The 19,996-nt window shown below is 50.6% G+C and overlaps 1 protein-coding gene across 1 annotated transcript; it reads right to left on the reverse strand.

Annotated features, from left to right (window-relative positions):
* Window positions 1-272: 272 nt before the first annotated feature.
* Window positions 273-14,021, reverse strand: HMOX1 (heme oxygenase 1). Its single transcript, XM_007975600.3, has 5 exons — window positions 13,762-14,021; window positions 11,281-11,401; window positions 6,393-6,884; window positions 4,202-4,301; window positions 273-1,020 (listed from the first exon to the last, which is right to left on the reverse strand). The coding sequence occupies exons 1-5, from the start codon at window positions 13,782-13,784 to the stop codon at window positions 890-892; spliced, it is 867 nt and encodes a 288-aa protein (XP_007973791.1). The 5' UTR covers window positions 13,785-14,021; the 3' UTR covers window positions 273-889.
* Between the last annotated feature and the right edge of the window lie 5,975 nt (window positions 14,022-19,996).

Consider the following 19,996-nt stretch of genomic DNA (forward strand, 5'->3'; position numbering starts at 1 on the left):
TACTCGGGAGGCTGAGGCAGGAGAATGGCGTGAACCCGGGGGGCGGAGCTTGCAGTGAGCCGATATCGCGCCACTGCACTCCAGCCTGGGGCACAGAGCAAGACTCCGTCTCAAAAAAAAAAAAAAAAAGATAAAAAGAAAAGCTCACCTTCTGTATTCTCAAACAGACCAGCTCCTGCCAACCCCCCATCACTACCTCTCCTACAGAGCATGCAAGAAGCCAGGGAGGCAAAGGTCAGCTCCCCAAGAATAACAAAACCCATGAACAATACTTCAAGTTACTATCAGACAATGTTGTTTATTATTTCACACAAAAGTTAGACCAAGGCCACAGTGCCGTTAAACACCTCCCTCCCCACCCACGCATGGCTCAAAAACCACCCAACCCTGCTATAAAAACAATAGAACACAACAAAAATACTGCATTTGAGGCTGAGCCAGGAACAGAGTGGCTCCAACAAAAATAAGACAAAAACACAAGACACAACATCTTTTCAGTTTTATGTAAAAACTGCCATGGCCCACGGGGAAAGTGGTCATGGCCGTGTCAACAAGGATACTTCAAACTCAGGACTTTTGGAGGTTTGAGACAGCTGCCACATCTAGGCTATCTTCTAGGCTCTGCTGCAGGAACTGAGGATGCTGAAGGGCAGGGCTGGATCCTTTGGCCCACTCTGAAGTTTAGGCCGTTGGCTGGATGTGCTTTTTGTTGGGGAAGATGCCATAGGCTCCTTCCTGCTTTCCAGAGAGAGGGACACAGTGAGAGGGATAGAGGCCCTGAAAGCCTCCAGTGCCCACGATAAGGAAGCCAGCTAAGAGATCTCCCTCTCTAGAAAGAAGGCCTTCCACTGGACAAAGTTCATGGCCCTGGGAGCCAGCATGCCTGCATTCACATGGCATAAAGCCCTACGGCAACTGTTGCCACCAGAAAGCTGAACGTAAGGACCCATCGGAGAAGCGGAGCCTGGGAGCGGGTGTTGAGCTGGGGCTTCCCTCTGGGAGTCTCCACGGGCGCAGAGTCTGAAAGAGAAAATGGGGCAAGGTCAATAACAGGTGGGCATGCATCAGGGTGTCTGATGTCATAGAAAAGCAAAGCAGAGTGGCCTCAGGATCTGTGGTACAGTCCCTGCTCAACGCCAGGATTCTGCAAGACCACAAACAGGTGTCCCTCTAGCCACTGCTTGAATACCTTCAAAGACAGGCAGCTCACTACTTCTCCAAGCTGTCTGTTATTCCCTGTGCAGCCAGGCCACATTGTGAAAACATTCTTGGGCCCAGGCATGGTTTTCAGACTTCTGCCTGCTCCCTTTCTTCTCCTTAAACTTTGCCAGCGATTAGGTCCGAGCTGTAAATCTTCCTCTCAGACTCACACATTTGCTAAGTATGGTGATGATGGAGCAGGAGCTAGAAAGCAGGAGCTCTGAGGTCAAAATTCAAGTTCAGTCCCACCCCTGGTTATTAAAATATGATAGGCCAGAGCCAGCCATGCAGCCTGGGTAGATGTGCCACCTGCCTCCTCCTCAGGCACAGAGTGGGTGCTCCTAGGTCTTTAGAAGGAGGACAGAGTCCAGGACAGGTCTCTGGAGCCAGAACAGCTGGGTTTGAATCCTAGCCCCGCCCTGGGCTATGAGAGGGGCTTTCCCAGAGAAAATAGGGCTGTAGGTCTGGTGGCCCAGGGCTGCGGTCACAGGAAGTACAAGCAAGCAGGTACACTGTGACATTGACATGTGGTGTTCATATTAAAGGCTCCTGCTCCTTCTGATGTATTAGGGGTATAGTTCTCAAATGTTTTCATTCCAAAACCCCTTTATACTCAAATCCAACCAAGGATCCAGAAAAGCTTTTGTTTGTATGAGTATAGCTATCACTATTTACAAAATTAGAAATTACAACTGAGAAATTCTTTCTTTTCTTTTTTTCTTTTTTTCTTTTTTTTTTTTGAGATGGAGTCTTGCTCTGTTGCCCAGGCTAGAGTACAGTGGTACAATCTCAGCTCACTGCAACCTCTGCCTCCCAGACTCAAGAGATTCTCCTGCCTCAGCCTCCCGAGTAGCTGGGATTACAGGTGTGCACCATCGTGCCCAGCTAATTTTTATATTTTAGTAGAGATGGGGTCTCACCACGTTGGCCAGGCTGGTCTCAAACTCCTGACCTCAAGTGATCCCCCTGCCTCAGTCTCCCAAAGTACTGGGATTACAGGCATGAGCCACTGTGCCCAGCCAAAACTGAGAAATTCTTAACATATACAAATATACAGGCACACATTCCATGAGCCATCAAATCCATGAGAGAGCATCACATGTCACATAACCTTTGGAAAATGCCAACACATATTCATGAGAAAATAGAGTTTTTTTAAAAAGCCAAAAACAAAAAATCTGGGTGTGGTGGCACATGCCTGTAGTCCCAGTTACTCAGGAGACTGAGGTGGGAGAATCGCTTGAACCTGGGAGTCGAAGCTGCAGTGAGCTGTGTTTGTGCCACTACACTCCAGCCTGGGTGACACAGCAAGACCCTGTCTCAAAAAAAAAAAAAAAAAAAAAGCAAAAAAATAGTAGTAGTGTTATAAAAACAGCTTTGTCCTCACAGACCCCCTTGAGGGGATACTAGGACTACCACCCGCCACAGGCAGGACACCACACTTTGAGAACTGCTGCATTAGGGTGACGTCTCCCTACCCCACCACATAGCCAAGCCCTCCGGGGTTACAACCCCCCAGTAGAGGGGTCTGTGTGGTCTGGCACAAGTGAGAAAGCCACAAGCCAGGTTAGGGTGGCACAGGAGGGGAGGCCTAATATAACCTGCCAGGAAGTAGCTAAGCCTTATCTCTTTATTGCTACCCATCCCAAAGTCACACTCCCTGCCTCAGTGTTTTAGGCTTAGTGAGGGTACATTTTTGTGGAGCACTTTGGTCTTTTTGGAAGTTTCCAAGATGTTCTCTATGCAGCCAGCCTTGATCATTCTTGAGGGAGGGGCTCACACACAACAAGACTCGGAAGGGACATCTCCCTGTGGTGGGTTCATAGCTGGATACAGGTCCCCACCTCCCTGGCCCACATCAGGGGACCAAAAGCCTAAAAAGGAGTCTAAATTAAGGGTGCGGGAGTTTCCCATGATTTCTGAGGAGTTCTTGTATACTTCTGAGCCAGTGAACTAGAAGTAGCTGAACCTCACTGGATTTTCCAGGTGGGGAAACTAAGGCAGGGAGAAGTCTCATGGCTTGCCCAGAGCCACACACTGAAGGTTGACCCCAGGTCCTTTTGCCTGCCCTCCACTTCTCATACAAAAACATGCAGGCGGCCGGGCGCAGTGGCTCATGCCTGTAATCTCAGCACTTTGGGAGGCCGAGGTGGGCGGGTCACCTGAGGTCAGGAGTTCGAGACCAGCCTGGCCAACATGGTACAACCCCATCTCTGCTAAACATACAAAAAAAATTAGCCGGGCATGATGGTGGGTGCCTGTAATCCCAGCTACCCGGGAGGCTGAGGCAGGAGAATTGCTTGAACCCGGGAGGCGGAGGTTGCAGTGAGCTGAGATAGCACCACTGCACTCTAGCCTGGGCGAGACTCTATCTCAAAAAACAACCACCACCACCCAAAAACACATTCAAGCTGGTATGGTGGCTCTTGCCTGTAATTGCAGCACTTGGGGAGGCAGAGGCAGGAGGATCGCTTGAAGTCAAGTGTTCAAGACTGGCCTGGGCAACATAGGGGGAACCTGTCCTTACAGGGGCAGTGAGGTGAGGCAGCAGGAAACAACACCCACCACCAGCAAACATTCAGAAAACAGAAGAGTAGAGATACTAAGGCTGGGTGCGGTGGCTCACGCCTGTAATCCCAACACTTTGGGAGGCCGAGGTGTGTGGATCCCGAGGTCAGGAAATCGAGACCACCCTGGCAACACGGGGAAACCCCGTCTCTACTAAAAATACAAAAAAAATTAGCCGGGCGTGGTGGCAGGCACCGGTAGTCCCAGCTACTCGGGAGGCTGAGGCAGGAGAATGGCGTGAACCTGGGAGACGGAGCTTGCAGTGAGCTGAGATCGCACCACTGCACTCCAGCTGGGGCGACAGAGTGAGACTCCGTCTCAAAAAACAATAAAAAATAATAATAAAAAAAAAGAGTAGAGATACTAGAGTCAGACAGTCAGGTCCCTCTCCATCTGTAGCCCAGAGGAAATGCCCCTCCCTGGATGCTCTCACCTTGCGCTTTGTTGCTGGCCCGCTGGCGAAGCCCTGGTGCCTGTGAGGGGCTCTGGTCCTTGGTGTCATGTGTCAGCAGCTCCTGCAACTCCTCAAAGAGCTAAAAGACAAAAGACACACATCCCTATCTCAGTGAGAGATGCTGCCAGGTCCCAGCTGAAGGTAGGACCTTAAGACCTTAAGTTGTGTTAGGAAGTATTTTGGAAATAACAAGATGGTAAGAGAAATATTGGCCAGGCGCAGTGGCTCACGCCTGTAATCCCAGCACTTTCGGAGGCCAAGGCGGGCACATCACGAGGTCAGGAGTTTGAGACCAGCCTGGCCAACATAGTGAAACCCCATCTCTACTAAAGATACAAAAAATTAGCTGGGTGTGGTGGCGCATGCCTGTAATCCCAGTTACTCGGGAGGCTGAGGCAGGAAAATTGCTTGAACCTGGTAGGCGGAGGTTGCAGTGAGCCGAGATCGCGCCATTGCACTCCAGCCTGGGTGACAGGGTGAGACTCTGTCTTAAATAAATAAATAAATAAATAAATAAATAAATAAAATTCATGTCCCTTTCATCCACCTTAAGAGATAAGATGTTCCAAGCCCAATTGACTCCCCTGCCTGCTCTTGCCCTCCCAACTGATAACAATGATCCTGGATCACTGTGGCCACCCATGTCCTTAGCCCGTGTCTCCGTGCAAGAGGCTGCGTTGCTTGTTTTGAAATACTATTAAGTGATATCCTTGTACGTGCACTTTTCTGCGGCTGCTTTCTTCCCTTGAATTTAGATTTGCTAAATTCAGCCTTGGTGAGGTGTGCTGAATGGTATTTGTTAGCCTTGCAGATGAGGAAACTGTAGCTCCTACAGGTTAAATGCTTTGCCCAATGACTGACCCAGAGGTCAGGCACCAAGAGCCGTTTTTTTGTTTGTTTTTATTTTTGAGACAGAGTCTTGCTTTGTTGCCGTTGCCCAGGCTGGCGTGCAGTAGCACTATCATGGCTCACTGTAGCCTTGACCTCCTGGGCTCAAGCAATCCTCCCACCTCAGCCTCCCAAGTAGCTGGGACTACAGCTGCACGCTACTATATCTGGCTTTTTTTTTTTCATTTTTGTGTAGAGATGGGGTCTCACTATACCAGGGCTGGCCTCAAACTCCTGGGCTCAAGCCACTTTCCTGCTTTGGCCTCCCAAAGTGTTGGTATTATAGGCGCGAGCCTGAGAGCCAGTTCTGACCCCAAATCCCTTTTCTTTAAAAAAATTTTTTTAATTTTTTTTTTTTTTTTGATAGAGACAGGGTCTTGCCATGTTGCTCAGGCTGGTCTGAAACTCCTGAGCTCAAGCAATCCACCCACCTTGGCTTCCCAAAGAGCTGGGATTACAGGCGTGAGCCACTGTACCTGGCCTCCCTTTTCTTTTGACTACACTTCCCTGAAAAACAGATTTTCTTCCTCCAAGACTGATTGGATTTTCTGAGGGGGTGGGGGGGAAGGGAAAGGCCTTGTTCTGTAACACGGGCCAGGACCAGAATCTTCTGCAATCCAAGGTTAGGATTAGGGAGCCAGGAGGGCATGAGCCCTAGCCCCAGGCCCCATGGCACCTCCAGGGGCTGGCAGAGAGAGAAGGCTCTATGACATCTGGTTAGAAGGATCCCCTCCACCTCTGCCCAAGAATTCATCCTTCCAGGCTTTGCCCACACCCCACCTTCCCCTGGATTTGAGACACTTGTAGAAAGAGGTAAACCTCTTTGGCTAGGCTGAGTCCCTGGATGGCAGAGGCCACCTGTAACCCTGGGAGTGCCAACCTGGCTCCACACTAGTGCACACACAACTTATACGTTGCCACAGACCGTTGTCACGGAGAGCTACAACGGATTCTCATGTCCCATTATGACAGTAGTGAAAATTTGAGGGCTTCCTCTTGTGCCAGACACTGATGTGGGGACTTTACTGCTGTAAACTCACTCAAGCCTTATAAGTCTAAGATGTAGGTACCATTATTATCCCTATTTTACAGATAGGGAAACTGAGGTACAGAGAGATTAAGGCATTTGCCCAAGATCACCCAGCTAGTAAGTGGCAGCAGTGCTGGAACCCTGGTTCCCTGTGTTAACCATGACCCATACCACTCTTCCCTACAATGAGAAGGATCCCTTGGAGGAACAGTGGGGGGAAGCAGAGGCTGCCCCAGGCTGCCCAAGCCTCACCTGGATGTTGAGCAGGAACGCGGTCTTGGCCTCTTCTATCACCCTCTGCCTGACCGCGGGAGTCATCTCCAGGGAGTTCATGCGGGAGCGGTAGAGCTGCTTGAACTTGGTGGCACTGGCAATGTTGGGGAAGGTGAAGAAGGCCAGGCCCTCGCCAGCGCTGGGCAGGTCCAGGGCTTTCTGAGCAATCTTCTTGAGCATCTGGCCCCCAGACAGGTCACCCAGGTAGCGGGTGTAGGCGTGGGCCACCAGCAGCTCGGGCTCTGTGCGCCCCACCTCGTGGAGCCGCTTCACATAGCGCTGCATTGCTGGTGTGTAGGGGATGACTTCCTGCCAGCGGGGCCCGTACCAGAAGGCCAGATCCTGCTCCAGGGCGGCCTTGCGGTGCAGCTCTTCTGGGAAGTAGACAGGGGCAAAGACTGGGCTCTCCTTGTTGCGCTCAATCTCCTCCTCCAGGGCCACATAGATGTGGTACAGGGAGGCCATCACCAGCTGAAAGCAGAGTGAGCAGGTCAGGCCGCCAGCCACATAGAAGACCCCCACCTCTGTCCGTCCCCTTCACTACTGCCTTTGGAAAGGCCCTCATCACTTCTCAGCTGGGCTCTGAGTCCTTCTGCCACCCCTCACTACAGTCCTCTTCACACAGCAGCCAGAGGGATTTTTATAAGAGAAAAAGACGATCATGCACTTTCTCAGCCTAAAACCCTTTTACCCCACTGGGCAAAACAAGCAACCTAATGGAATCCTTATCTAAAGATCCAACAAACTGGCCTGGCACGGTGGCTCAAACCCCTGTAATCCCTGCACTTTGGGAGGCTAAGGTGGGAGGACTGCTTAAAGCCAGGAGTCTGAGAACAGCCTGGGCAACATAGCCCAAAACCCACCTCTACAAAAAATTCTTTTAAAAAACTAGCTGGCTGGGGCCGGGCGCGGTGGCTCACGCCTGTAATCCCAGCACTTTGGGAGGCCGAGGCGGGCAGATCACAAGGTCAGGAGATCAAGACCATCCTGGTTAACATGGTGACACCATGTCTCCACTAAAAGTACAGAAAAATTAGCCGGGCATGGTGGCAGGCGCCTATAGTCCCAGCTACTTGGGAGGCTGAGGCAGGAGAATGGCATGAACCCGGGAAGTGGAGGTTGCAGTGAGCTGAGATAGCACCATGCATTCCAACCTGGGCGACAGAGCAAGACTCCTCTCAAAAAAATTAAAAAATAAACCGGGCGTGGTGGCTTACGCCTGTAATCCCAGCACTTTGGGAGGCCAAGGCGGGCGGATCACGACGTCAGGAGATCGAGACCATCCTGGCTAACACGCTGAAGCCCTGTCTCTACTAAAAATACAAAAAAAATTAGCTGGGCTTGATGGCTGGTGCCTGTAATCCCAGCTACTACTTGAGAGGCTGAGGCAGGAGAATGGTGTGAACCTGGGAGGCGGAGCTTGCAGTGAGCTGAGATCACGCCACTGCACTCCAGCCTGGGCGACGGAGCAAGACTCGGTCTCAAAAAATAAATAAATAAATACATACATACATAAAAATTTAAAAAACTAGCCAGCTGGGTGTGGTGGCTCACACCTGTAATCCCAGCACTTTGGGAGGCCGAGGCGGGGGGATCATGAGGTCAGGAATTCAAGACCAACATAGCAAAGAGACCAGCCTGGGCAATGTGAAACCCCATCTCCACTAAAAACACAAAAATTGGCCGGGCGCCGGTGGCTCACGCCTGTAATCCCTGCACTTTGGGAGGCCGAGGCGGGTGGATCACGAGGTCAGGAGATCGAGACCATCCTGGCTAACACGGTGAAACCCCGTCTCTACTAAAATACAAAAAGAAAATTAGCCGGGCACGGTGGCGGGCGCCTGTAGTCCCAGCTACTCGGGAGGCTGAGGCAGGAGAATGGCACGAACCCGGGAGCGGAGCTTGCAGTGAGCCGAGATGGTGCCACTGCACTCCAGCCTGGGCGACAGAGTGAAGACTCTGCCTAAAAAAAAAAAAAAAAAAAAAACACAAAAATTAGCCGGGCATGGTGGCAGACACCTATAATCCCAGCTACTCGGGAGGCTGAGTCAGGAGAATTGCTTGAACTCAGGAGGCAGAAGTTGCAGTGAGTCAAGATCATGCCATTGCACTCCAGCCTGGGTGACAGAGTGAGACTCTGACTCAAAAAAAAAAAAAAAAATTAGCCAGGTGTGGTGCTGCATGCCTGTAGTCCCAGCTACTCCAGAGGCCAAGGCAGGGGGATCACTTGAGCCCAGGATTTCAAGGTTGCAGTGAGCTGTGATCATATCACTGTACTCCGGCTTGGGGAACAGAGTGAGCAAGACCCTGTCTCAAAAAAAAACAAAAAAACAAAAAAAAAACTCCAACAAAGGAATTGCTATTCCCATTTTACAGAAAAGGAAACTAAGGCTTAGAGAGGGCATGACACATGGAGGTTGCACAGCTAGTAAGAAATGAAACTGGATTGAAGACCGGGCATTGCTATGGCTCAGGAGAGGGGAATAGCTGAAATGAAAGTGGTTAAAGGAGATTGGCCATGTGCTTCTGGCTTTTGACCTCTGCGTGACCAATTACAGGGCACAATTCTCCTTCCTAGAGGCCTGTTCTGAACCCCACCACCTCTGGATGCTGGGCTGGGGCAACAGGTCCTGAAGGTACTTTGGATTGGGGCACTAACTCCCGTTACACATTAATACACCCGTTTGAATTTGAAGGAGGACAAATTCAGGTTGGAGTTCAGGTTGGAGTTTCCAAGTTATTTCTGAGCTGTGTAAACATTCAAAGCAGCTCTATTCCATGAGGGGACAGAAAGCCAGGTAGCCTGCTACAAAAGAGCCTGGGTTTTTAAGTGTGACTGACCTGGTTCTCCCCCAACTCTGCCAGTCCTTAGCTGTGTGACCACGGGTGACCAGCTTGCGCTCTCTGGTCCCAGCTTCCTATCCTATCCTAGAGCAGATGGTCAGAGGTCTGTGTGACTGTGCTAGCCAACTGTGCTAGTCCGTTCCCTCACCTGCCACATACTAGATGGGGCTGGTGTGAGGATTAAGTGAGAGGGTCTGGGCCAGCACAGAGGGCAGCCTGGCACTTAGCGCTCCCGTGAGAAAGGCTGTGATAACTGCCACGTCCACCAGCTTAATGTAAGCGAGCACTGGATTCTCTCACGGATCTTGGTGTCTCCTTGGAACCCTGTGACTTTAGAGGCAAAATCCAAAGTCTAAGCTGGCTGGGGATAGGATATTCCAGCACTCACCTCCCTGCACCCACTGCCTTCAGCCACACTGCAGCAACTGGGCATACCTCATCTTTTTAATGGAGAGGGGAGGAGGATGAGGAAGACCCATTACGGGCCCAAGGGCCCCACCCAGCCCGGAACCACAGGTTAAATCTCTTCTAATTAATGTATGTCTCAGTCGGGCGGTGGCTCACACCTGTAATCCCAGCACTTTGGGAGGCCAGGGCAGATGGATCATCTGAGGTCAGGAGTACAAGACCAGCCTGGCCAACATGGTGAAACCCCATCTTTACTAAAAAAAAAAAATATATAAAAATTAGCCAGGCGTGGTGGTGGGCATCTGTAGTCCCAGCTACTCTGGAGGCTGAAGCAGGAGAATCGCTTGCACCCAGAAGGTAGAGGTTTCAGGGCACCGAGATCTTGCCATTGCACTCCAGCCTGGGCAACAGAGTGAGACTCTATCTCAAATGAAATGAAATAAAATAAAATAAAATAAAAATAAAGCATGTCTCATGTTGGAAGTAGGGGGTGGCAGAGGGTACAGATTGCAAAAGGGACGGGTGAAGGTGGTGGGATATAGCTCCCCACTCCCCACTCCCACACCCTCTGTTCAACCTGAACAAGCCTTTCCCCACACTGATGTTTTAACACCCAGTATCTTCCCGGTTCTTCGTCAAGTGCTTCCTTCTATTTGCATGAATTTCACAACAGTGCTGGGAAACAGCAAAATCAGTACCTGGCAATATAGTGGGTGCTTATGAAAACCCTGCTGTTGAAATCCTCTTTTACAGACGGGGAAAAGGTGGCTTAGGGAGATTAGATGAGGCACCCTCAGTCTCACTGTTAGAAAAGGGTTCTGTTGCCGGGCGCGGTGGCTCAAGCCTGTAATCCCAGCACTTTGGGAGGCCGAGACGGGTGGATCATGAGGTCAGGAGATCGAGACCATCCTGGCTAACACGGTGAAACCCCGTCTCTACTAAAAAATACAAAAAACTAGCTGGGTGAGGTGGCGGGCGCCTGTAGTCCCAGCTACTCGGGAGGCTGAGGCAGGAGAATGGCGTGAACCCGGGAGGCGGAGCTTGCAGTGAGCCGAGATCTGGCCACTGCACTCCAGCCTGGGTGACAGAGCAAGATGCTGTCTCAAAAAAAAAAAAAAAAAAAAAGAAAAGGGTTCTGTTAAGGCTCCAACCTATATTACTCCTCATCTTCAGAGGCAAATTAGAGTTAGGTCAGGAGTACAAGCTCTGAAATAACATCGGTCTTGGTTGATTTCAGCCTTTTCCATTTACTGGCTGTGTGACCTTCTGTTAGTCACTTAACCTCTCTGAGCCTTCCAGTCCTCATCTTTCTCATCAGGGTTGAAGCACAGATTACAAACCAAGTGTACAAAATGCCCAACATGGAACCAGTGCTCAATCAATGGCACTGCTGCCCCAGTCCCTCCACAACACTACAGAGCAGGCTGAACTTGCTGTGTGACCTTGGGTAACTCACCTTCCCTCTCTGAGCCTCAGTGTCATCATTTTTAAGATTATTCCATTGGACATACCCATCTGGTCCCTCAGCATCCCCACTTAAACCACTGGCCTGAGCCTTGGGCCCACCCACACCTGCCACACCCTCCACCAGGGCTAGTCCCACCAAGTCACATACCTTGAAGCCCTCTCGGGTCACCTGGCCCTTCTGAAAGTTCCTCATGAACTCCGCATTCTCTGCCTGGGTATGCACCTCCTTGGTGGCCTCCTTCAGGGCCTCTGACAAATCCTGGGGCATGCTGAGGAGGAAATGGGATGGTGAACACAAAGCTGGCTGGGGGTGGGGTCCTTCCCAACTGCTGAGCTCGGGGGAGCCACCCACCTGTAAGCAGGCCTCCAAGGACTCCCATTCTTATTCAGGCCACATTCCCAATCGCTTTAAGATACAGCCTTGTGGCTGGGTGCAGTGGCTCACGCCTGTAATCCCAGCACTTTGGGAGGCCAAGGTGGGCGGATCACCTGAGGTCAGGAGTTCGAGACCAGCCTGGCAAACATGGTGAACCCCCATCTCTACTAAAAATACAAAATTAGCCGGGCATGGTGGCGGATGCCTGTAATCCCAGCGATTATGCCTATAACTGCTTGAACCCCAGAGGCAAATGTTGCAGTGAGCTGAGATCACACCACTGCACTCCAGCCTTGGTGACAGAGAAACTCCATCTCAAAAAAAAAAAAAAGAAAAAGAAAAAGAAAGGGCCAAGCGTGGTGGCTCACACCTGTAATCCTAGCATTTTGGGAGGCCAAGGCGGGCAGATCACCTGAGGTCAGGAGTTTGAGCCCAGCCTGGCCAACATTGGTGAAACCCTATCTCTACTAAAAATACAAAAAAAAAACAAAAAAACAATTAGCCAGGTATGGTGGTGGGCGCCTGTAATCCCAACTACTCGAGAGGCTGTAGCAGGAGAATAGCTTGAACCCAGGAAGTGAAGGTTGCAGTGAGCCGAGATCACACCACTGCACTCCAGCCTGGGCAACAGAGCAAGACTCCATCTCAAAAAAAAAAAAAAAAGCAAAAAAAAACACCCCAGAATCAACAACAACAGAAAAACAAATTCAGGCTGGGCATGGTGACTCTTGCAGCCTTGTAAACACTCTTCAGTCATTAAAACACTAACTAGGCCGGGCGCGGTGGCTCCAGCCTGTAATCCCAGCACTTTGGGAGGCCGAGATGGGCGGACCACGAGGTCAGGAGATTGAGACCATCCTGGCTAACACGGTGAAACCCCGTCTCTACTAAAAAATACAAAACACTAGCCGGGCGAGGTGGCGGGCGCCTGTAGTCCCAGCTACTTCGGAGGCTGAGGCAGGAGAATGGCGTGAACCCGGAAGGCAGAGCTGGCAGTGAGCTGAGATCCGGCCACTGCACTCCAGCCTGGGCGACAGAGCGAGACTCTGTCTCAAAAAAATAAAAATAAAAATAAAACACTAAATAATACATAGTCCCCCAAACCAAGGGGGAATCCTGGTACCGGTAGTTCCCAGCGGAGAGGAGGAGGAAGTACAGCATAACCCAGGAAAAAGCAGAAGCCCCATGAATGAGCATCTCAAAGTTTGTAATTCCTTTGATTGGCTTTTAGACCCAATATTTAATTCAGTTATTTTGTTACAGTTTCAGATGCAAATCTCATGACCCCCCTATCATGTTATGCTCATCATGAAGACGTCAGGGTTAAAAAGCCTGAAAAATTCTGCTTTAGTTAAAGAAAAAGTCTCTCCGGGAGTATTTCTGTCATGCGTCCGTATCCCTGCCCCCCCATAGAATTGTCATTTTTCCCTTTTCTCCCGCCCTGCTTCCCGGAACATCATCCCCTGTTCTACAACACAGCTGGTCAAATTATTGGGAGAAGCGGCACACGCCTGTGAGTCCCAGCTAACTCTGGAGGCTGAGGTGGGAGGATGCTTGAGCCCAGGAGTTAAAAAAAAAAAAAAAAAAAAAAAAATACTAAGAAATTCTTGAAAGAAGGGAACAAGCGAGACCTGGAGGTGGGCAGACCAAGGTTCAACACCCAGTTCTGACGCCTGCTGACTGAGTACTCTAGGGCATGTCGCCTCCCTGAACTGGGCAATCCTTATCTGTCAGACGCGGAACAGCGTAGCCAGGGCGATGTCTGGCTCAGGTCCTCCGTAACTAGTGAGGGACAGATGCCACTAAGAGAACCAAGCATGCTCCGCCAGGCTAGCGGAGCCCCAGGGATCTAAATTCAGCAGACAGCAGCTCCAAGCACACCTCAAAAGTTGAATTAAAACAAAATTGACTCCCTCACAGGGAAGCCCCAGAGATCTAGATTCAGCAGAGAGCAACTCCAAACACACCTCGAAAGTTGGATTTAACAAACACTGGCTACCTCAAAGGCTGGATACTCTAGGGACACTCCCATCTTGGTCACCAACCACATACCAGGGTGCCAGGCATGTAAATCACCGTTCCTCCCTCCAACCACCCTACGGGCACAGGAAGCATCAGAACCCCGCGCCTCCTGACTCCAGAGCCCAAGTTTCTGGCTCCCGGGCTCTGTCGCTGCGTGACAGTGTCCCGAGTGGGGCTGGGACGCCGGCTGGGAGGGGAGGGAAAGGCGCCGGTCCCGCGCCCCGCGCTTGCCTGTCGGGTTGCAGACGCTCCATCCGGCCGGTGCTGGGCTCGTTCGTGCTGGCTCCGCGGGCGGCGGCTGCTCTGAGGACGCTCAAGAGGAGGCAGGCGCTGACTGTGCCGGAGCCCCGACCGGTCACATTTATGCTCGGCGGGTCACGTGGGCCAGGCGGAACAGCTGAGGCCCACTTTCTGGCCGGGCGTTGCAACACCCGCAGGGGCCCGCGCCCGGCCCTCCCCGGGCCAGTGTGGGGTAGAGAGGAGCAGTCATATGACCCTGGGGAAACAAAGTCTGGCCATAGACTTTTAGAGAAAACACACACGCGCGCGCGCGCACACACACACACACACCCCTTAAGGAACTCTGAGAAGCTACGCCTCTGGGTGTGATTTTGCTCCTTCCAGAGCCCCCCCTTCTGCTCCCTGTCCCTTTGGGACTTGATGCACCCCAGGCGTCCCAGAAGGTTCCAGAAAGCTGGGAGGCAGCGCTGCTCAGAGCAAGAGGCTGGTGGGTAACATCAGGAACTTAGCAACCCCAGACCCTGCTGTCTCCAGCTCCCTAAAATGCCACCTTCTGGAGTCCTCTGCTGACTGCTTGCCTCCTCACACCCCCTTTAAATGTACATTTAGGATCTAGTTTTTTAGTTCCTGTCAAAAAACAGAGACTCTAGTATTTTCATGGTTCATCCCTACAACTGACCTGTGGGGGCAGATCGCTCCCATTTTACAGATGGAGAAACTGAGGCTCAGAGGGGTGCAGTGGTGTCACACATAAAGCAGAAAGCCAGTGTCCAAACCCAGGGAGGAGACTAAGTCCCCGCCTGCCTCCTCCACACTCTGGCAGCACCTGGTGCCCGCCTGGACTGGGACACCTGTCATACAAACTGCTTCCCTGCTGGGATGCGTGGGACACTCTTCCAGGCACGTTCAGGTCTGACTTATACTCAGTGCCTGCTCAGGGCCCAGAGCAGAGCTGGCCCTTGCTGATCGCCTATTGAATCAATTCTGCATGAGGTGGACTGCTGAGAACTTGGGGAAAAGAGGGTCATGGGGTGAACCCAGAGGACAAAACAAATGGACCAGATGATTCATAGATTTTATAGAGTCATTTCCCAATGCTATGATTCTCATTCTAATGTTTTGTTTTGTTTTTTTATAAGATGGCTTTCAGGCCTGGCATGGTAGCTCACACCTGTAGTCCCAGCACTTTGGGAGGTGGAGGTGGGAAGATTGCTTTGAGTTCGAGACTGGCCTGGGCAACATAGGGAGACCCTGTGTCTATAAAATATAAAATAAATTAGCTGGGCATGGTGGCACATGCCTGTGGTCCTAGCTACTTGAGAGGCTGAGGCTGGAGGTTTGCTAGAGCCTGGGATGTAGAGGCTGGAGTGAGCTGTGATCACGCTACTGTATTCTAACCTGGGCAACAGAACAAGACCCTGTCTCTCAAAAAAAAAAAACAAAAAACAACAACAAAAAAACAACTTCCTGGAATTCAAGGTAGGGCCACTACAGCCCAGAGGCACTTCTGAGATTGTATTGGAAAGGATCATTCTCCCAAAGGTGAGCTAACGGCCTTGAAAAAAATTCCCCTTCGTCCTCTGAAGGTTCCCTGAAAATCAACTGACAAAAGTCATGTTAAGAGGAGAAGACGTACAAAAATGTATTGTAATGGGGTAATCACAGAAGAATGGTAACCCTGTAACCCAGTGCAGTACAGTGGCTATCTAGCCTTTTTTATAGAGGAGAAGAGAGATAGGGAATACAGACAATTCTTTTGAAAGTCAGTAAATCATTAGCAAGAAGGAATGGCCCTGGAGGTGAAAGGCAGACTTTAAGGGAAGGTGGAGGTGAAGCTGCACAGGAACAAAGGTTGTCCTAGGCAGATAAAGTCGCCCAGGTTATCTCTGGGCACTGCCCTCAGAAGATCGGGTAAATCTGTCTGGGTCTGGTGATGACTCCCAGTTTCTTTCTCTTTCCAGGATCTTTCCTGGATATCTGATGAGATTCCTAGAAAAAGGGCTTAACATTGGCTGGGCACGGTGGCTCACCCCTGTAATCCCAGCACTTTGGGAGGCTGAGGAAGGAGAATCGCTTGAACCCCAGAGGAGGAGGTTGCCGTGAGCCGAGATAGCACCACTGCACTCCAGCCTGGGCAACAGAACGAGACTCCATCTCAAAAGAAAAAGGACTTCATACAATTGCATTTCTCTTGGAAAGAAGTGTTCTTGGTCAGATAAGGAAATTCCAGAAAGAGTCTCTCCCTGCTCTTGCCGGAGGAACAAGACAAGCTTCGAGGGACTTTGACCCTGAGGCAGCTCCTAAGGCCTGTCATCATGTCAAATCACCAGTTGTCCTGGTGTCACTTTCTGAGCCCCAGCAGTGGCATGTAAAGCACAAAGATGGAGACCTTGCCTACTTTGCTTTGTAAATTCCCAGTTCCTGGAACAGTGCCTGGCAGGTCACAGACAGTTAATACTGAATGCATGCCTGAACGAATAGACGCTTCAACGTCTCTTTCTGGGAAAAAATAATATTGTTAGGCTGTAATATTACTGGACTGATAGATTGGGCTGGAACCAAGCTACAATTCCAAACTGTCATTCTAACCAGGCTTTATTGAGAATTTACTATGTCCACGCGATCTTTATACACGCGATCTCAGCCCATCCTGACAACAGCCTTGCAAGCTATGGCCAATCATCATTTTCGTCTCTATTTTGCCCACATAAGCACTGAGGGACAAAGAGGATTAGTCATTTTCCCAAGTCACACAGTTAATGATGGAAGAACCAGGATTCAAACTATGGCACTTTGAAGCCAGTCCCCACAGTCCTGACTACCACACCCCAATCCCTCTGACAGAGGGTCCAGGAGTTTAGGGGAGATGAGTTTGCATGTACAGATCCAGAGTCTGTCCATTCAGCGACCCTAGAGGGTAAAACTCGTGAGATCTGAACCCTTTTTATTTAACACAGGGAAGCAGAGACCCCCAAGAGCAGGAGGGACTTGGCCAGGCTATGCCCCCCATTGGAAAGAGAGCCTCCAGAGACCCAGGGTTCCTGGCTCCCGGTCCGGGCTTGCTCTCTTTTCTAACTGTTCTCTGGGAGCCCCAGACTTAGTTAGAACAGACCCCCCACACAGAGGTTGCTGGGGTGGAAGAGGCCAGGTCAGAGCTGTTCTGGTCCTCTCTGCTGTCCCAGGGCTGAGCCTGTGGCCCTTTCACATGCTGATTCAGCCTCCTGACTTCCCCTTCTTTTTAGTCAAGCAACAGAATGATTCAAATGCTATTCTCTGTCCTCCTGGTGGGCCAAAAAAAAAAGCCCCTTAAAGATGTCCACATCCTAATCCCCAGAACCTATGAATAGGTTACCTTTTTGTTACCTTATGTAGTAAAAGGATCTTGCAGACATGATTAAGTCAAGGATGTTGAGATGGGGAATTATCTTGGATTATCCTCCTGGGCCTTATAAGAGGGAGGCTGGACAGTTGCACATACAGAAGGTGACAAGGAAAACAGAGGATAGAGAGACTGGGAGATGTCATGCTGCTAGCTTTGAAGATGGAGGATGAGGCCAGGCCCGGTGGCTCACACCTATAATCCCGGCACTTTGGGAGGCTGAGTGGGGGCAGATCACCTGAGGTCAGGAGTTCAAGACCAGCCTGACCAACATGGTGAAACCCCGTGTCTACCAAAAATACAATAATTATCCAGGCAAAAATTAGCTGGGTGTGCGGCATGCTTGTAATTCCAGCTACTCAGGAGGCTGAGGCAGGAGAATCACCTGAACCCAAGAGGCAGAGGTTGCAGTGAGCCGAGATCATGCCTCTGCACTCCAGCCTGGGCAACAGAGCCAGACCCTGTCTCAAAAAAAAAAAAAAGAAAAAAGAAGATGAAGGATGAAGCAACCAACCAAGGAATGTGGGGAGCTTCCAGCAGCTAGAAAAGGTGAGGAAATGGATTCTTTCCTGGAGCTCCAGAGGAAGGCAGCTCTGCCCACTCATGTTAGGACTACTGACCTCCAGAATGCCAGGGAATAAATTCATGCTGTTTTAAGGCACGATGTTTGTGACTTGTTATGGCAACAACAGGAAATGAATTCTCCCCTACCGAAAGCCTGCCTTGCTCATACCTGGGGGAGACCCTCAGCTTTGGGAAGCAAGGTAGGACACATAGCGACCCTAGGGACCCTGCGGTGTTCTCCTCAACTACTCCTGTTTTCCCAGGATGCATCTTTCAATGTGCAGTCTGCTGTCCACTATGAAAGCTTTATTCTGTCAGTAGTCCACCGCCTCCTTCTCCCGGCTCTCCTTTCAGAGCCGAATGCTTAGGCAGCTGGAACAGGCCAGCTCTGTGTGCGTGCTGGGGATACAAGGCTACTACAGAGGATAGAAGATGGGAGCCCACTCAACAGCGCATGCGCACACGCTAGGGTTCCTAATGGAGGAAGCCTGCGAAATAGGGAAAGTGACCGACAGAGGGGGCAGAGCCACAGAAGATAAAAATGGGTGTAGAAGTCGGAAAGATACCTTGTTTGAGGTCTGTTCTGAGCCAAGCACGCTCCCAAGCACGGTTTCATGTAATCCTTTTTTTTTTTTTTTTTTTTTGAGACGGAGTCTCGCTCTTTTGACAGTCTAGAGTGCAGTGGTGTGATCTCAGCTCACTGCAATCTCTGCCTCCCAGGTTCACGCCATTCTCCTGCCTCAGCCTCCCGAGTAGCTGGAACTACAGGCGCGCACCACCACGCCTGGCTAATTTTTTATATTTTAGTAGAGACGGGGTTTCACCATGTTGGCCAAGATGGTCTCGATCTCCTGACCTTGTGATCCGCCCGCCTCGGCCTCCCGAAGTGTTGGGATTACAGGCGTGAGCCACTGCGGCCAGCCATGTAATCCTTACCAAACTCAGGACGCAGTAGACAGAATAGGCCCTCCATGCCCACGCCCTAGTACCTGAACCTGTGAATATATTACATTGCCTTGGAATACTTGATTACACTTTGCAGACGTAATTATGGTTACAGACCTTAAAATAGGGAGGTTATCTTAGCTTCTCTGGGTAAGACCAGTCTAATCACAGGAGCTTTTACAAATAGAGAACTTCTACAAAAATAAAATCATTAGCCAGGTATGGCGGCACATGCCTATGGTCCTAGCTACATGGGAGGCTTAGTGGGGAGGATTGCTTGGGCCCAGGAGGTGGAGGCTACAGTGAGCCATGATCATGCCACTGCACTCCAGCCTGGGTAACAGCAAGACCCTGTCTCAAGAATAAAAAAGTAGCCAGGTGCAGTGCCTCATGCCTGTAATCCCAGCACTTTGGGAGGCCAAGGTGGGTGGATCACGTGAGGTCAGGAATTCGAGACCAGCCCGGCCAACATGGTGAAACCCCCATCTCTACTAAAAAAATACAAAAATTAGCTGGCCATAGTGGCAGGTGTCTGTAGTCCCAGCTACTTGGGAAGCTGAGGCAGGAGAATTGCTTGAACCTGGGAGGCAGAAGTTGCAGTGAACCGAGATCATGCCATTGCTGGTCCGTGTGAAGAGACCACCAAACAGGCTTTGTGTGAGCAACATGGCTGTTTATTTCACCTGGGTGCAGGCGGGCTGAGTCTGAAAAGAGAGTCAGTGAAGGGAGATAAGGGTGGGGCCGTTTTATAGGATTTGGGTAGGTAAAGGAAAATTACAGTCAAAGGGGGGTTCTCTGGCGGGCAGGAGTGGGGGTCACAAGGTGCTCAGTGGGGGAGCTTTTTGAGCCAGGATGAGCCAAGAAAAGTAATTTCACAAGATAATGTCATCGCTTAAGGCAAGGACCGGCCATTTTCACTTCTTTTGTGGTGGAGTGTCATCAGTTAAGGCGGGGCAGGGCATTTGCACTTCTTTTGTGATTCTTCAGTTACTTCAGGCCATCTGGGCATATACGTGCAAGTCACAGGGGATGCGATGGCTTGGCTTGGACTCAGAGGCCTGACAATTGCACTCCAGCCTAGGTGACAGAGCAGTCTAAGACAGAGCAAGACTCTGTCTCAAAAAAAAGAAAGAAAAGAAAAAAAAAAGAAAGTAGAGAACTTTCTCCTCCTGGAGGCAGAAGAGATGGGGCAGATACAGAAGTCAGAGAACTGTGAAACATAAGAAGGCCTCGGTGGATTGCAACCTTAAATCGGGGCAGATTGAGGTGGACTTCACAGGGTGGGAGCTGGGGGACCCAGCACGGGAACGACACAGACTTAGAAAAGACAAACAAGAA

Source organism: Chlorocebus sabaeus, chromosome 19 (genome assembly GCF_047675955.1).
Source record: "Chlorocebus sabaeus isolate Y175 chromosome 19, mChlSab1.0.hap1, whole genome shotgun sequence".
Taxonomy (NCBI): Eukaryota; Metazoa; Chordata; class Mammalia; order Primates; family Cercopithecidae; genus Chlorocebus; species Chlorocebus sabaeus.